Source organism: Anabas testudineus, chromosome 16 (assembly GCF_900324465.2).
Source record: "Anabas testudineus chromosome 16, fAnaTes1.2, whole genome shotgun sequence".
NCBI lineage: Eukaryota > Metazoa > Chordata > Actinopteri > Anabantiformes > Anabantidae > Anabas > Anabas testudineus.
In genome coordinates this window covers 11,555,108-11,572,114 of record NC_046625.1, presented here as the reverse complement: position 1 = coordinate 11,572,114, position 17,007 = coordinate 11,555,108, and the positions used below count along the sequence as shown (strand labels likewise).

The window sequence follows — 17,007 nt, the reverse complement described above, 5'->3', positions numbered from 1 at the left end:
ATTTTATTTGTTAACACTCTTGACTTAGATGAAGATCAGATCACATTTTATAACAAATTAATGCACAAAACCATTAAATTACAAAAGGTTCACATACTTAATCTTGCCACTGTAATAGAGGATGTAACTGTAATAGAGGAACTATGGAGTATCCTCAGTTATTCTGTTATATCCTGTTTAAGTTACAGAGAAGTGACTTTTTAATTTCCTTTTTGGACACATTGACATACTGACATGCTGTACACAGAATACCTTGTGTGTTTGGTTTATAGGTGACATAACAGGAACTAAACACACTGACATAAATTGTGATTTGCACCGTTCGTTTTTACTGCACCGTGATTGACTTTGCTTGACTAGTTTGTAAAAACAGACACAACAGCCACATTTGCTTATGGAATCTATTTACATACTTGGGAATATGACAAATTATCCAACGTAATCAAACTGACTCTCTGTTATATAATATTACAGAAGGCAGCTCCACACCCAATTAAATCAAAGTTATCCACTGCTCAGGCATTGAACTGCAATGTCAAGAAAAGCCTAAAGAGCGTCTTAAAAGGGGCCAAAAGTGTCATGGAAATAATTATGGAGCATGTCATTAATTGATACCTAATAGTATAGTAAAAACGAAGCATTAATTTAATCTTTTACCAATCAATGAATCACTAAATTAATGTTAGGACTGAATAGAAGAATTATTATTTACTTTTATTAATTAATTTTATTAATTATTCATTGCAACAGCACCAGTGTTGTTTTACCCCGAGAGTATAAGGAGGTTTCTTACCTTTTTTTATATATAAATGTTATATGTTCACATTATTAGTCACACGAGTGTACAGTTGTCTGTCTATTGGGAACGTACCGTGTGATGAACTGTGTACATCATACTATTGTATCTTGATCATTTGTGCACATACAAATGTGCATAGACATCAGTTTTCCTTCTTCCTGGCATTTTCGATATGACTTTTAAATATGGAATCTGATGTTAAATCAGACGTTAAGTCTTGTGATCATTAACTGTGTCATCAATATTCACCCATAGTATTTCTATATTAGGTTAAAATGTTTCTCCAGTACAACAAGCAGACGTGTATCTGTATAATAATCCGCTGGGGTGAGGGTAAGGTTTGCTATCCAGAGGTGATCAGGTCATCCATCCCACAGTTTACTCTGCCTGTCACTTCTCCACCTCAACCTCTCAACTTCTCCCACCAGTGTGTGAGTGTGTGTTGTTGTTGTTGTGGAAAGTGTTGCTGGGATACTGGGAAGAGACTGGTTGCAGACATAAACACTGGAGAGGCTCCATGTGGAGTTAGTCATTATGAGGCTGTAGTTCAGTGCGCCCCTTTTCCTCTGACACTGTCCTCCTGTTTGGAAGCTGCAGCAGGTGGTTTGGTGACTCATCCCAATCACAAACACACAGTTACTCACAAACGTGGCACATGGACTGGAAGGATGCATGGTCATGGCAGCACATGTGGCACCCACATTCGACATGTGTGTGTGTGTTTTTTTTTTTTTTTGTCTGTTTGTTTCACAGGCTCTTTGTGTTGCATAAAAGGCCACAATCATGCCATCATCAGTCTCCCACTGTCAGAGAGATGAATCACAGCATAAACTCTGTGCAGCAGCACTGTGGCCTTGAATGCTCAGCGGCAGACCGGCAGGGAGGGAGACGCGACGGGGGAGAGGAAAAGATGGATGCAAGTGTAAGAGCTGAGTAAATGTTAGTCAGAAATCTGGATAGTAGACAACCTGAAGAAAGACAGCAGAGAGGAAACGGTCCATATTGAGCTGAGGTGTTTCTGTTCATGTCTTATGTCGTAATGACCTACAGCACCATGCACCTGCACACACCCACACAGCGACAACGTGAAAACTGAAGTGGTCACCAGTTTCTTTGTTTATTGGGAAACAGAGCAGTGATAGCTCCTGACAAAAACGCAGTCATTATTGTTCATTATGCTGACAACGCTGTGATGAGACTTTCTGTTTGTTCACATATGAAAAAGATATTTCCAGCTGTTGCACAATAGTTACATGTTAACAGTAAAAAAAAACAAACACAAGCTCCGGACTGAAAACGAATTGAATTGTATTAGATGATGAAACTGCAAATGAAACAACTAGAGTCTGGGAGTCACATTCAAATAAATTAAGTTAACATAAATGCATGATTAGCATGGAACCTTCTGGCAGTTTAATTAAGTATGCACAGCACCTATTAATCAAGCTCAACTCTCTTGTAAATAAAATAAAATAAGCTAAAGTAAATGTGTGTATATCTTTATGAGGACTAATTTGTGGTCTAAATGTTGAAAATGAGAATATATTTAGAAAGTGAATCCATTTGTCCAACCCTCACCACAGATTATTTATAAATTTATTGAATTTATTTTCAGGCTGAGGTTAGAATTAGGCTACGTTTAGGTTAAGGGTTGGGTCTGGGATGCACTATATCACAGAATAAGCATAGAAGTGGAAATTTACACACACATAATCTACATCATGGCATTCCCCTCTTCCTCCTCAGTCAGGGTTTTCTTCTTCTTGTTCCCTTTATTTATGCGTTTGATCACTAAGATGAAGAAAAGGACTGAAAAAGACAAAAAAAAAACAGAATAAGTTAGAACAGCACATTAACATCAGGCTGTACTGTTTACTGCACACTGCATACTAACATGGCTGTTGTCAGACTTACCGCAGAATCCCAGAGTGCCAGCCAGGATCCCAATCGTGGCTCCCATCCCAAGTTTGAAGCTACGTGCATCTGGTGCAACGTAACAGTAGCCCAGTTCTGTACAGTTACATACTCTCACTGGCAGATAGAGGAAAGAACAGCACACACATGTGAGTTAGACGTTTATCACGATGCACAGTCCAGCGTGTGTTTTTTATACACTGGAGCTCTACGGCTCAAACTACACTGCAGGCTCACCCTCAAAGGACTGTGTGACTCCCAGGCCTGCGTTGTCTTTAATGTTGATGGGCAGTAAGAAGGTTTTATCTTCAGTCGGCGCTTTCTTCAGGGTCAGTTTAGCCGTTGTGTCTGTAGAAAACACAGGGAAACACAGAAAATGTGATTGTCACTGAAAGCACACATTTCCTACCCTCCTATCTTCTAATAGAAGTAGTTTGTGGGAAGTCTGCTTACCGTCAATGCGACGCAGGTCCCAGTTGGGAGATTTCTTGCCGTGGGCCAGTGTGAAAGTGAAGGGTTGGGAGAAGGGGGCGCTGTCTGTGTCTTGGGCCTTGAGGATCACAGGTTCTGGCGTCTTTACACAGATAAAGGCCTGGGCCTCCATCAGTGTGGGGACATTGTCGTTCACATCCAGCAGCCTCACGTGCACAACACGCTCTGAAAACTTCTCCGGGTTCTCTTCAGGAGGAAACAGTAAAGAGAAGTTAGCCTTTAAAGGTCAGTGATCATTCACAGATTTAAGATTTCAAACATCAACAAATTAATTCTGCTGTTTCTAATGCAATTAAAAGCTGATTAATACACTTTCACTTTCACCCAGTACTGAGTCTGACAGAAATTTAAGCAGTAATAGTGAAAAGCTGTGAAATGTGTCTCTGTATTAGCTCACCCTTCTCAAAGGCAGTGACGGTGATCTCAAAAGTCTCCAGTGCCTCTCTGTCCAGCTTTTCTTTGGTCTTGATCTCGCCTGTGGCGGCATCTATCTCCAGCCAGCCCTGAGTGTCCCCGTCCAACTTAAAACTGCACAAAACACACACACATAGTGAGATCTTAGAAATCATCCATGAAGATGTTCGGAGGTCTGGCTGAATCCTCGCTGTTACTGCAGTTAACAAAAAAGGTTTGGCACATATTCACTGTCCGTTGTCCATTCTGGTGCAGAGTTTGATGCGACCAAAAAATCTTTATCTGACTTCAAGATGAAGATTTCAAGTAGATGAAGAGTTCAAGTCGTACACATTTGAAGGATCAAGGAGGTCTTATTTTAAACTTTAAAAATGGACAGTGTCTATGTAATCAAAGATCCACATTATTTAAAGAGCAGTGTTTAACCAATGATATTGATTTTTTTGTGCAAATACAGTTTATTAATATTTAAAATAGAGTCATTTTTTATCTTTTAATGCATGCCTGGAGGTGGCAATTAAGAGGAATGTGGGGAGGTGCTGGATGGAGCTGAAGAAAAAAACAAATGCTGACCATAGTTAAATGTAACTAACTAAGATCAGTGAAGCAAACACATCCCAAACATACCTCTATTTAGAAGTTCTGGTTAATGAAGGAGATCTGAAACTGCCCCAAAGGCACTAAACATTTGTTATTTAGATCAAACTGTCTAGAAGAAGCAGTGATTCTCTCTCAGTGAGTTTAGTAGAGACTTTATTTCCAGTTTTTGGGAGTGAGGATTGTGCGACTTTAAACTGAACTGTCCATTAAAGCATGAGGCTGATGTTATTTTGCATTTCTGCAGCTTTCTGTCAACAAATAAAAATACCAAAAACCAGCAGTGTATTAATCTCTCTCTCCGAATTCCTTACTTTTAGGCATTCAGCCCCAGTTCCATTAGTTCCTATTAAGAATGTGAAAAGAATAATCTTAAATCAGACAAGAAGTGTAGTTTACCAAAAAGAAAAAAGGCACTCCAGTCAAACCAGATAAACTTGTGGATTCAATTTAGCTGTGGTTTAATAGACACAGTTGCTCTGGTGCGTGTTAATGGTAGTTGGATGGTGTACAGCTCAGAATAAACTACAGAGCTCATTTATATTTTAATTTGCTTTTGGAAAACCACCTGTCACAGTAGCATAAGATATAAACATGTCACCAGAATGATTCTTTTAGCCACTGGGGTGGTGGATGCTTGGTCTTTCCTGCTTGGGCCATTTGTGTATCTGTTGTACTGTGGAGCCACAGGTCAAGTGCCTGTTACAACTATTGAACTTAAAGGATGAAGCTGGTGATTTTCTACATTTTTGTTGTTGTCAACAATCCCATTAAAAGACTATAGCCAACAAAGAGCCGTGTCTACTCACTGTAAGTTGTTTTTGAACAACAATGGAGATTCACAGCAAATAGAGACACTTAATTTTTTGATTTTGGTCTTATTATAGGACCTTTTGACAATAATATGTAAAATCTGCAGCTTTATCCTTTGAAGCAGATCTGACTGGATGATGAGCAGCTGTTGGTGTGTGCGTTTACCCAATTTCTTTGCCCTCTGGATCCGTGGCCTCCACAGTGAGCAGCACTGAACCTTTGGTGGTGTTTTCAGGTACCGTCACATGAAGGATGTCCAGGCTGAACTCTGGATTCTCATCTACGTCTGTGACAGACACAGAGATGAAGGCTGTGGACTCAACGCCGTACTCCAGGCCTTTGGCCAATGGCTCTGGATTACGAGCGTCAATCCTGAGATTGTAGGTGGGAGAGGACTCGAAGTCCAATGGCTGTTAGGAGAGGAGAAGGGAGGAGAAGAATGTGTTGAAGGTCACAGAGATACACCAAAATATGTTCATTAATAAATTAGTATAAGTACATATAGAAAATAAATAGGCAAGAATATGAAATACATTATAAAATGTAAATATTATCAAAACAAATTTTTATCAAACATTTGCTGATTCCCGCTTCTTAAAAGTAAGATCACTGCTTTTTTGTGACTTCTCAAATCTCTGGGACTCTAAGAGGACAAATCAGAAACAATAGAAATACTGTACATTAGCTATAACCAGATGGCCGACTCCGTTGCTGTCTGTTTCCACAGCGAAAACATCATCATTGTTGCCAGCAGTGATGTGGAACTGGATCTGGGAGCTGCCGCTGTCTGGGTCATCTGCATCTGTTGCTCTGATGGTCAGCACTGTGTGTCCGACAGGGGTGTCCTCTGCAAGAGTGTGGTTGCCATACTGCACACAGACAAAACACCGACACGCAGACGTGAACGAGCAAACCAGCATTAGAAACAACAGGCAAGTTGCAAAAACTAGTGAGGATACTTACATCGTTCTTCTCAAACAGAGGCATCTCGTTGTTGACGTCAATGACCTTGACGGTGACTTTACAAACTGTGCTGAAATCTGTGAGACAGAAGCTATGAGTGCTACAGCTTGGGGGGAGAAATGACTTACCCAAGTGACTGCCCACGTGTTAAGTAAGTAAAACACATTTGTGTGTGTTACCTAGGTCGTTGACTCTGACGTTGAACTTATAGACATGCTGGTCTTTTCGCTGCAGCAAGCGTAAAGTCTGAATTCTTCCAGAAGACGTGTCAATGGAGAGCATGTTGGATGTGTTGGGAGGATCTTGGGACTCGATGGTGTAAGTCAGCTGAGAATTCAGTGTTCCAGCTTCATCGTCATCGTGGGCCACCAGCTGTCCTATCAGGCTGCCTGAAACCACAAAACAGCTAATTGTTCACAATAATGACAAGTAAGTAACAACAAATAGTACAAAATGAAAAAAGCAAACGGAAGAGACAACAATGAGAGAAATAATTATTCATATAGAATTGTTATATAGAATATATAGTAATTCAAAGCACTTGAATCTTACCTATAGGCTCATCCTCCTGCACCTCAAACACACTCTCGTCATTTTCACACAGTGGTGCGTTGTCATTTATGTCTTGCACCAGGACAATAATCTCCATGGGTGGATCTACCTCTCTGTCGTTGTCATCCTTTGCCAAAACCACCAGGATGTACTAAAAACAGAACCAACAGAAGTTTTAACATAATCCCTAGAAGTTAATCTTTATTTTAAGAGAGATTTAATGAGTAAACTGAACATGTGTAGTGTACCCTATCTTTGACTTCTCTGTCCAGCTGCTCTGTCAGCTGTATTTCTCCATCTACTGTTATCTGGAATGGGAATCTCAATGGAAGCTCTCGCTCTTTCTGTAGTAAACTGTAGATGGCATCAAGGTCATTGGACTGGACCTGGATGAAGAGAGGGGAAGAACCCAGAGTGTGGTGGTTAATTATATAGATATACTCACTGTACATGAATGCACTTTTGAGTTTTGTACATGTTTATCCCACAGTACCTTTGCAATGGTCAGGGGATACTCTTTTGCTAAGTGCTCTTTAATCGATATTGGTCCAGGGTTGACCCACAGATTTTGCTCCACAACAATGTGAACTCTGGTATTTCCACTCAGCGCAGTCTCTGAAGCTCCTCCCAGATCCTGCACACGTACAAACAAGGTGTAGTCTGGGTCCTCCAGGGGATTTACACTCCACCTCCTTATCTCTGACACAACAGAGGAAGAGGAATGCTTCAGTTAGAGTTAGAGTAAAGTTCAGGCGGTTGAGCATCACAAAAACATTTCAGTAGATCTCTAATTTTGGAAAAACTGAGTCACATGGACTTTGGCTTAAACACTCTCCCTCGGCTAAATTCATCAACTCAGCACCCAATAAATCGCTCTAGCAGCACTAATCACTGACAGTCGTTTCTTCATTACAGTCTGTGTTTGTTTACTTTAACACCATCCACCACTTGGTGTCATCAAGTGCTTCAGGTTTTAAATTTAATGCACACTACAAACGACTGGGATCACTCACAACTTTAAAAAAATCAATCTAATTTAAAATAATAAAATAAATCAATTCATCTTTTAAATTAAGTCAGAAATGAGAAAAATCCCTTTAACGGATTCTCAGAGATCTTGTTGATCTGATATGCACGTTTCTATAACGGAAACCCAAGATTACCAGGCAATATTTACATTTGTCAAGCTTGAACAAGCACTTTTTTTTACCCTATTGATTAAATGATAACATATCAAAATGCTTTATAATTCCCTGTCAACCGACTATTCAATAAATAGATAATTAATCACTGTGAGCTCCGTGGTCAGCACATTTGGATACAAACCTGCTCTCTCCACACAGGTGAAGAAGGGGTTTGCTTCATACGGGGTGGCATGTCCTGGACAAAATTCGTCAAACTTTGTCTTCAGAGCATCAACGCTCTGATCTTCTCCTCTGCCATACTTAAAAGCCTCTCTGGCTTTTAGCAACCGCTGCCCTGATGAAGGACAAATATACATCAAATATCATTCAGCATGTCGCAACACATTTTTTAATATAGATCAGTGGAAGATGTCTGCACTCAGATAAGTGCAGATAAGTGATAAGAGATCTCAGAGAGAACACTTTGCTCTACAGTGCACAGATGTGAACAGGTCTCTTTAAACAGACTGAATCACATGCTCACACACACTCAGTGATAATCAGTGATCAACATCACGCGACACAGTTAGGCAGTCTGCCTCCAATTTGCATTAATCTTGAGCACATAAGATGAGCTGTGTAATCTGGATTTACAGAGGCACTATATTGCCAGATTACAGGCAGAGATGGACAGAGTATAGACTTTCCCACGGACGTTGGACCCTGTCCTGCGCGTCTATATCTGGGTTCATGTTCGTGCGTGTAGTTGTGTGTGCACTACCTTCTTCTGTGGTGGAAATCTCTCCAGTGTTGGGGTTGATTTGGAACAGGATACCAATTCTGTTGGGGATCTGGCTGACCAGACTATAGCTCAGATGAGAGTTGGGAGTCTCGGGGTCATCTTGATCCAACGCAAACACTCTGGTAAATGGGACACCTGGAACAACAGACCAAACTAATGATAGAGTCATTTCACAGTGAGATGTGGGTTTTAAACAAAGAGGTGCGATGATCTCAGTTCTCCAATACAGTATGAACACACACACACACACACACATGCATGCCAGAGTAGTTTTACTAAACCCCAGTAGTGTTTCAGATGATTTTTATACTGGTTGTTGCTAATTACCACACAACACATTCCAAGGCAGCCCGATTTTGGCATTTTGTGCCCTTTTACTTTAGTAAATTGTAAAAATGATCTGGAGAGACTCTCAAATAGCAAAAATGAGGTCCTTTAATCGTATGCAACTGAACATCAAGAGGCTCCTAAAAGGGACAAACACTTAAAAACCATTTCCGACATCTGTGATGGTTGATTAAATGTGCTCCAAACTCCTTTCTTTATGTGTGCACGTACTGTACAACCAAACTACTTTAAATATAATATAAATTATATAATACACACACCTGCTGCACTGTTTTCTCTGACTGTAGCTGTATAGTCGCTCTGGTTGAAGTACGGAGCGTTGTTGTTGATGTCCAACACATTTATGGTCACATAAATTGGACCTTCCACAACTTCCTCATCTGTCAGTGCCTCCACCTGGATATGTTCACAAAAACATACATGTTAAATTGTTCCTGCAGTGCAAGGATATAACGTCTCTCTGTGTTTACAGGGCAAAAGAGGGCGATGTTACCCTGATTATGTAATGGTTATCTTGAGACCAGTCCAGTGGCTTCTCCAGATAGAGCCACCCATCTTTAGAAATCCTAATGTTTTCATTTCCTTCTCCACTCAGCCTGAAATTATTCACTTCTGGATGAGAGACCTGAAACTATAGAGTGGAAGACAGGAAGGAAGAGAGTGATATTAGGAGACACAATGAAATTAAATAAAATGAAAAAAGAAAACACAAACAAATACATTTATAGTATTTCAAGACTTTAAATACAAAAGACATTTGTACATTTAAAAAAAAAAATTAAAAACGTGACAAGACATCTCAAAGTCCTTATTAAGCTTGATTAACATTAAGTAGATGAAAACAGATGTCTTTCTTGTCCAGAAAGCAGTTAAAGTATTTTTGGAAAAAATCTCTCTCTGAAGATGGAGCCTTATAGAAGTAATATAATATAATATAAAATGTACTTGGTCTCTTCACACCAGCATGTGTGAATACCTGATGAATGGGATATGGTACTGGTGTCCCCTCTGGCACATCCAGCACTGTGTTCTCAAATGGGCCCTTTTTTTCCTCCAGATCCTTTGCCAGAGCCTATCAGAGCACAGAAACAGAGGTCAAAGGTCACCGAATGCAGTACAGGCCGAGGTAAAATTAAACACCTCACGCCCACATTTGCCCTTGTCGCTGTAGCTGAACGCAGCCATATATTGAGGGCAGGTCTAGTTATTTATTGAACTAAAATTACATATGAAGTGGGGAATGTTCCACTGCTGTAAAGAAGACAAAGAAGTAACACTCACTTTAATATTACTACAGTCATATTTTCTTATCCCTTTAAATACGTCTCCTAAGCTACTGACAGTTCCTGTTCCTGCTCCAAACACCAAATACACCAAACCCCTGCCAGAACTTAATACGAATCATTTTAAGCATTAATCCACACTGACAGTTTCACAGACCTTTTAACAGGTTCATACATTTGAGTATTTACTATGAATATGTATTGAAGGACTGCTGCAGCATGCAATGTACTCACAATGCTGAACAGGAGTGGGAGCAACAACAGTTGCACCACAGGTGTCATGATCACAGTCTGGGAAGGATAAGGAAGAAGAAAGGGAGGAGGAGGTGGAGGAGATATGGAGGAGAGGAGTTAGAAAAAATGGTGAAGGAGGTGAGGAGGAGGAGAGGTGACATGAAGAAGAGGATTTAAATTACACATTTACATTTTACAAAAGCATAACAGTCACTGCAGTCTGCTGGTAAATGTATGCCTCGTGCTAGGAGGAAGTACAAAGACTTGATGGGAATGATCATCAATGAATCAATGTATCTAGACACAACTAGACCCAGTGAGCCTCAGGACATTATATCCTCCATGCAGCAACATGTGTTGCTGGCTCACAAACACAAGACCTTAGCAGAGAAAACCTGTCCTTGAGAATACGTGCTCTCTCTCTCTCTCTCTCTCTCTCTCTCTCTCTCTCTCTCTCTGCCTCATCCTTTGAACTGAATGAGAAGTCCTTACACGTGCAGCTCCACCTTCATGACCAGGTGAACCACCCACCACAGTGCACAAGGAGAAACTGAAAGTCAGTGGTTTAATTTAAATAGGAAACTTTTTCAAGGCTGTTTCAGATTCCAGTGTTGTGAATATAATGCAGGGACCAAAAGGTTTAATGGAAAGCATGTAACCCTTGTGACTTTACTGTGGTCTTAGAGTAAAAAAAAAACATAACTCACAAAGTTTAAAAGACTCACTCTGTCTCCAAACTCTGGATTAAATCATTATTTTAGTTGTAAGATATAAACTCAGCTTAGGCTAACAATGTGACTGATATTAAAAGAGGTTACACAAAATGAGCACTGATTAAACTAATTACTGAGTGTCACAAATATATCAGGAATGTATTGATTAATCACTAAATGGGATATTTCCTGGTCTTGGAAAGTGCAGGTGAGAAAGACGGGTGAAGTTAGCTGCTACATAAAAGTGAAGGTGACATTGAGCTAATGACCTTTTAGTAGCAGTGTACCTTTTTAATGCCACTCTTAACACTGACAAACACTCTTTATCATACACACACTTTGTTTTAAGTTTATCTTTTAATTAGTACTCCTGACCCTCTGTTAAGGGGGTCATCTCTGATGACAGACAGAACTCACAAGTCATCGTAGCCATTACTAACTTCCACACATTTATTTAAAACAATGTCACTGACTTCCATTGAGGACAATACTGCACACATCAAATAATGTTGTGTAATTTTCTGACATGGACTAGATTGAGAAAGAGTTCAAGCTGTGTGACACAGTGATTTAGGCGTTGCAGGCCTCTCTCTCTCCGTTAAAGACTGGGTGACCTTCGTTATACTAAATTTCATCTGGCATGACACTAAATCTAGCGTCCCGTACAGGTAATTTCTCTCCGATGCAGGTACAGAGAAGCAACAAAGAAACAAAGGCTGATTGTCAGATATGCCAACACCTGACACAAAGACCCACCCAAAGTCAAGTCAAGATCACAGCACTCCATCAACAAACATATGACTCCCACAACACACAGCCTATAAAAACCAACACAGGCAGCTCAGCTTGTGTCTCCTCACAACTCAAAAACTGTCTTAGCAAATCCCAAACTGGGAGACAGCAGAGCAAAGAGCCTTACCTTACAGGGGAGATGAAGCAAGTTACTCCTCGGACTTCAGAGCGATCCAAGCAACCCCATTCTGTCTTGTCAAACGTTAACTAGAGTCTTAACCATCGGTGTTTTATTGTATTTAATGATTGTCTAATCACCCTGCCCTCATGTAAAACTAGCCAATGAAGAAGTAGCTGACAAGAGAGAAGAAGAGGCGAACAATGGTATGTACAGTTGTGTAAAAGACAAATCCATTATCACTAATTTACTGATTTACTATAAATCCTTAGTTGCTCATTATTTATCATTATTTTAAACAGTACAAAAGCAAACAAAGGGACAGAATCTAAAATAATAGTCAGTATTTGTACAATTTAAGGCTGCATGTGTGTGAACTGTGAAGAAAAATCTGAACAGAAATAGTGCGGTAACGGAGGAATTTAAAAGAAAATGCTGCAGTTCAGCATTTAAGTTTCTCATTCCCCCTTGGACTTTGACCTCTGCACTGTTCCTTGTCTGATTTTCCATTAGTAGCTGCGCCTGATAAGGAGCTGTGTGTGTGGAGACATTAGAACTAACAGATTACACTGACACTACATTGCTTCATAAGGCCGAAAGCTGTGGATTCAACCTGGTCACTCAGCGAGTCGTGGCACAAAGCATCAGTCCGTTAAGGAGTACGTTTGGTTCTAGCTCACCACCATTGCAAAACATGTCAGAAAAGTCTTAGAGATGAACTAAAGAGAGGATTTACCTCTCTCTTTTGTGCTTATCTTCATGACTGCACAGTATATAACTAAGTTTATCTCCCATACATCCGGATGCACACTGGGTTGAGAGCTGCAAGTCTTACAGAAAGCTGCAGGGAAACCAGGCAGACATCGGTGTGAATCTGCAACTGCAGAAAAACAGGCTGTGAGTGAGTGAGTCACCATTTCACAGAACTGCTGCTTAACCAGAACCTGTGACAGCCGTGCCGATGGTTGAAGATGGAAGTGTCTCCATTATGTAAAGCCTGGGTCCATACACTGCTCTGCTGTGATCCTGTGTGCAGGCAGCCTGATAGATACTGTGGCCAATGTACACCAGCACCATCTGCCAGGCGCTGCCTGGACTGAACATACAAAACACACACGCAGGTCCCGGCATCCTCTGAATGTTACCCTGGCAACACAATTTTCTTGCTTTTTACCATTTCTTCCAAGCAAAACTGAGTTTGGGATTTAAGAAAGCAGAATCTGAGCATGATGCTCAGTGTCACACCGTGACCCAAATCTCTGATGAGTCCATGAGCAGTCGTATTGCTGTTTCATGTCATCTACACACACACACACACACACACAAGGGACTGATTCTGTTTCTAAAAGTTCAGCTGACTCATCTCTTATCACCTCAGTTGTGTTGTTGCTAATCCCTGTTTGTGCAAATGCCTCTTTTGTGTAAAGGCTGAGTCACTGATCTCATTAGCGAGATCGAGATGACAGACAAAAGACACAGTTTTCCAACCACATCAGCTGATGACATTTTATTTCATCAAGTAACACTGAAGACACCTCCAAGCAGCAAAATGCAGACCTCAATCAATATGGTGAGTACAAAATACGACACAGTGTAAAATAAATAATGTCAACATAACAACTTCATTAATTATACAAAAATAAAGACAATAATCAAAATGTATTATCAACAGCTTCTGCTAATCTTAGCACTTAGGGATTGACAGGCTGGGATGAGAGCGAAACCATGGTTGAATAACGAAGAGAAAAGGCAAATATTGATGAATATTAAATATTAGGAAACATCACATCCTCCTCTCAGTTGATCTCTATCCTCCCATATTTCACGTCCACGAGACAGAAAGTCACTTCATTTTCGAACTGTCCAGTCCATCACATAGGCTGATAAACCCAGTCCAGTCCACTCAGTGTAGTTCAGACTGCGTCACGTGAACAGCACTGCAGAAATGCTTTAAACACCTCTTGTGCACACGTCTCCTTACTGTGTGAACACCGAGGACGTTCAGACCTTTTAGTAGCAGCTTCCCTCCAACTCACGTCCACACATTCTGCTCTCCGGCCTGTAAAGTGTGTTCACCTGCTCGAGTGTTTGGAGCGGAGTTAAATTGAGAGCCTGTTGAGCCCCTACAGCACGGAAAGATCATGGCAGGACTTGGACTTGAGCCAGAACGCCACACTTGGGTTGTTCTTTGCCACGACCTTGTCGAGGAAACGCTTGGCCTTCATAGGGAGGCTCTCGCGGCGCGTGTTACAGTTTATGTGCCTGCGACGTTTGTTGGCCTCCTTGGAGTCTCGGCGCAGACGCAGCTGCCGCACTATACCGTCAAAGGCCTCCCAGACATTGTGCTGCATGGCTGCTGAGGTTTCAATGAACTTGCAGTCAAACACGGCCGCACAGGCACGGCCCTCTGAAATAGAAAACAAGAAATCAGCACTTGCACATAAATACTCACAGCATATTAAATCCCATAAAAAGATATGGATTGTGTCTGCTCACCACTTACTGACACCTCTCTGCGTCGTACCAGGTCACACTTGTTCCCCACCAGGATAATTGGTGTGTTCTGGGCAGGACGAAAGCGACGCAGGGTTATCCGGAGCTCTGAGGCTCGCAGGAACGAGGCCCGGTCAGTTATAGAGTACAGCAGCAGATACGCATCACCTGTCTGCAGGTAGCACTCCTGAGCCCATTGGTTGTCAGTCTGAAACACACACACACACACACACACACAGTTGTAGAGTTAGAGAAAAGGTGTAGCGTACACATGTATTCTGGCTCCAGGTTGAAATGCTCTCTCCTCATCACTAAAGGTGTGTTTTTATCTCACCTCTGCATCCCACGTGTCCAGCAGTGTTACAGCTGCAGCTTCTCCATCCACTTCAATCACCTTTTCACACAACTCATCTGAAAATACACATCAAAAACATGTTTTGTCCTCTTAATGAGTCTGTATGACTTAATCAACCCAACCATACGATCAAAATGATGCTTTTTATGAAGATATTATGGGAAATGGACAAGAGGAAGGTTATAGTAGCCTTTTTTTTATCACGTGTCATTTTAATGTGTAAATTCAGTTCATTTACAGGGACCTGGTTTGTTTAGATGGTAAAAACTCTTTCTATTCCTTGAAGGCAGATCTGATGATCACTGTGTAGTAAACTTACCTAACAAGTTTCAGGATAGTTGTAATGTTGTTTTCTTACCTTCACACAGCTCGCAGTCATCACTGTCCATGCTGTCTGCTGCCCCAGCGAAGATGCTGGCGAAGGCCGTCTTCCCGACCCCGCTGGCCCCCAGCAGCACCACCCGGTACGGGCTCCCGGACTGTGGCGCGTCCCCGGCTGAGTCGGTGGAGATCACAGAGTCTGAGGACGACCAGCTCCCGCGGCTCCCGTCCGACTCTCCGGCGGAGCTGGTGCAGGACTTGGAGCGGGAGATGCAGGCGGGTACCCGGGCCAGGAGGCGGTCCGAGAGCAGGTGGTTGCCGGGGTCGCAGATGCTCCACCGGTGGAGCTCGGTCTGCAGGCGGAGGCTGTGCCGGCGCACAGTGGAGAACATGTTGCCAGTGACAGAATATGGATGAACTGGATTAACCAGTGGTGGTGGGATTAAACCGTTTTGTAAAGTAGATCTGAAACCTTTTTTATAGTTATAGAAAAAAGCCCCCAAGTCAAGAAAAGCGACTGAATTTCTTATAAATATCTCAACGTCCTTCTGCGTCCACGGAGCAAAGACGCGCCAGAGACGTGTCCCATCACTGGAACGGGAGTAAAGTGATTCTGAGTTTGTGCTAAATCACAGTTACGACAACGTTGCTGACATGAACCAGATGAAACTGTTTCTACCGCAGGACGACTTTAAACAGGAAGAAGTGGATCCCGCATTAAAAAAAAAAAAAAAAGTTGAATTCGGGCTTCAGTAAATCCCGGAGCGACATTTACAGCTGGTGACTTGTTGATGCGTCTGTCTCCGTCTGTCTCAGTAATCTCCAGAGTGAGTCTCTAATGCGCTGCTGGGGTTTCCCTGCGGTTTATAAGGAGGAGGAGGGGGAGGAGGAGGAGGATGGATGGATGGATGGAGGGGGGTGTTCATGGCGAGGGCCACTAGTCAGATTTATTCTAAAAGGGTAATAAAATGTGCATTAAAGAAACAGGGTTTTAACAATAACACAATGAACATCTGGGACAGCTGGTGTAGTGAGGTCAGGCAGCCACTACTGCACTTAAAGTCACTTTGGAGAGAACAAATAACATGTTATTAGAATCAAATGTGGTTAAATTCATAAGAGATAAAACACTTCTGCTGCAGCCCTGAGCTGAACTTGGTGAGGTATGAGCAGCATGATGAATGCTGCCAAAGTTTCCTTAACTGTAACTAACATTTATCAGTCTGCAGAGTTAATACAGCTTTCCTTTGCCTTGAGTCAAAATAAATAGTTTAGCGTTATCCAATAAAGTTCTTTAGAGCTGCAAAACAAAACTCTCATAATCTCACTTTCAGTATAATTAGGAGGCCCCTTTGTTGAGGAAATGTACTTCTTACAAAAAGCTACAATGACTTTGCAGATGTGTTTATTTTAGAATAAATCAAAATTTGTGATTTAGAATAAATTACTTCACTACACATTTTGTTGTAAATTTCCATAACAAGTGTAAAAAACACTGTTTCGCTACCAGCATTGTTCTTTTCCACCTACATTTAACACTCAGCATGTAACAGGCAGTTGTCAAGAGGATTATTCTAAATGCGGGGGATCACCAAGGAAGAAAAACACCAGTGATTATCAGGTCCTCCAAATTATATGACAAAATCTATAATTTACACATTTCCCCCAGAACAGCACAAGTATTTTCTGACCTGAGGTAGAAAATGACAGGATGTTGTATGTTTGTGCTTTTCAACAACTTTACAAACCACTAGTTTCTGATGTGATGCCGCAATTGTTAATGTTAAGGATGCAGAGCACACCCTGGGCTTCCCACATGGTGGTTTAAGTATTTTAAACCAACAGACATAAGAAGGGAAACAGATTCGAATTGTGTAATC

At 41.4% G+C, this 17,007-nt stretch overlaps 2 protein-coding genes across 2 annotated transcripts; both read right to left on the bottom strand.

Moving 5' to 3' along the window:
- Positions 1–1,903: 1,903 nt before the first annotated feature.
- Positions 1,904–12,033, bottom strand: cdh17 (cadherin 17, LI cadherin (liver-intestine)). Its single transcript, XM_026373035.1, has 19 exons — positions 11,968–12,033; positions 10,336–10,392; positions 9,795–9,890; positions 9,312–9,449; positions 9,079–9,214; positions 8,450–8,605; positions 7,871–8,023; positions 7,038–7,243; positions 6,793–6,930; positions 6,545–6,695; positions 6,172–6,381; positions 5,993–6,069; positions 5,710–5,898; positions 5,195–5,439; positions 3,603–3,733; positions 3,167–3,391; positions 2,951–3,061; positions 2,714–2,830; positions 1,904–2,608 (listed from the first exon to the last, which is right to left on the bottom strand). Exons 2-19 carry the CDS (start codon positions 10,381–10,383, stop codon positions 2,514–2,516), a joined length of 2,622 nt encoding a protein of 873 aa, XP_026228820.1. The 5' UTR covers positions 10,384–10,392; positions 11,968–12,033; the 3' UTR covers positions 1,904–2,513.
- A 1,465-nt stretch (positions 12,034–13,498) lies between these two features.
- Positions 13,499–15,979, bottom strand: gem (GTP binding protein overexpressed in skeletal muscle). The gene is made up of 4 exons (XM_026373036.1): positions 15,165–15,979; positions 14,786–14,862; positions 14,455–14,659; positions 13,499–14,365 (listed from the first exon to the last, which is right to left on the bottom strand). Exons 1-4 carry the CDS (start codon positions 15,517–15,519, stop codon positions 14,082–14,084), a joined length of 921 nt encoding a protein of 306 aa, XP_026228821.1. The 5' UTR covers positions 15,520–15,979; the 3' UTR covers positions 13,499–14,081.
- Positions 15,980–17,007: the final 1,028 nt, after the last annotated feature.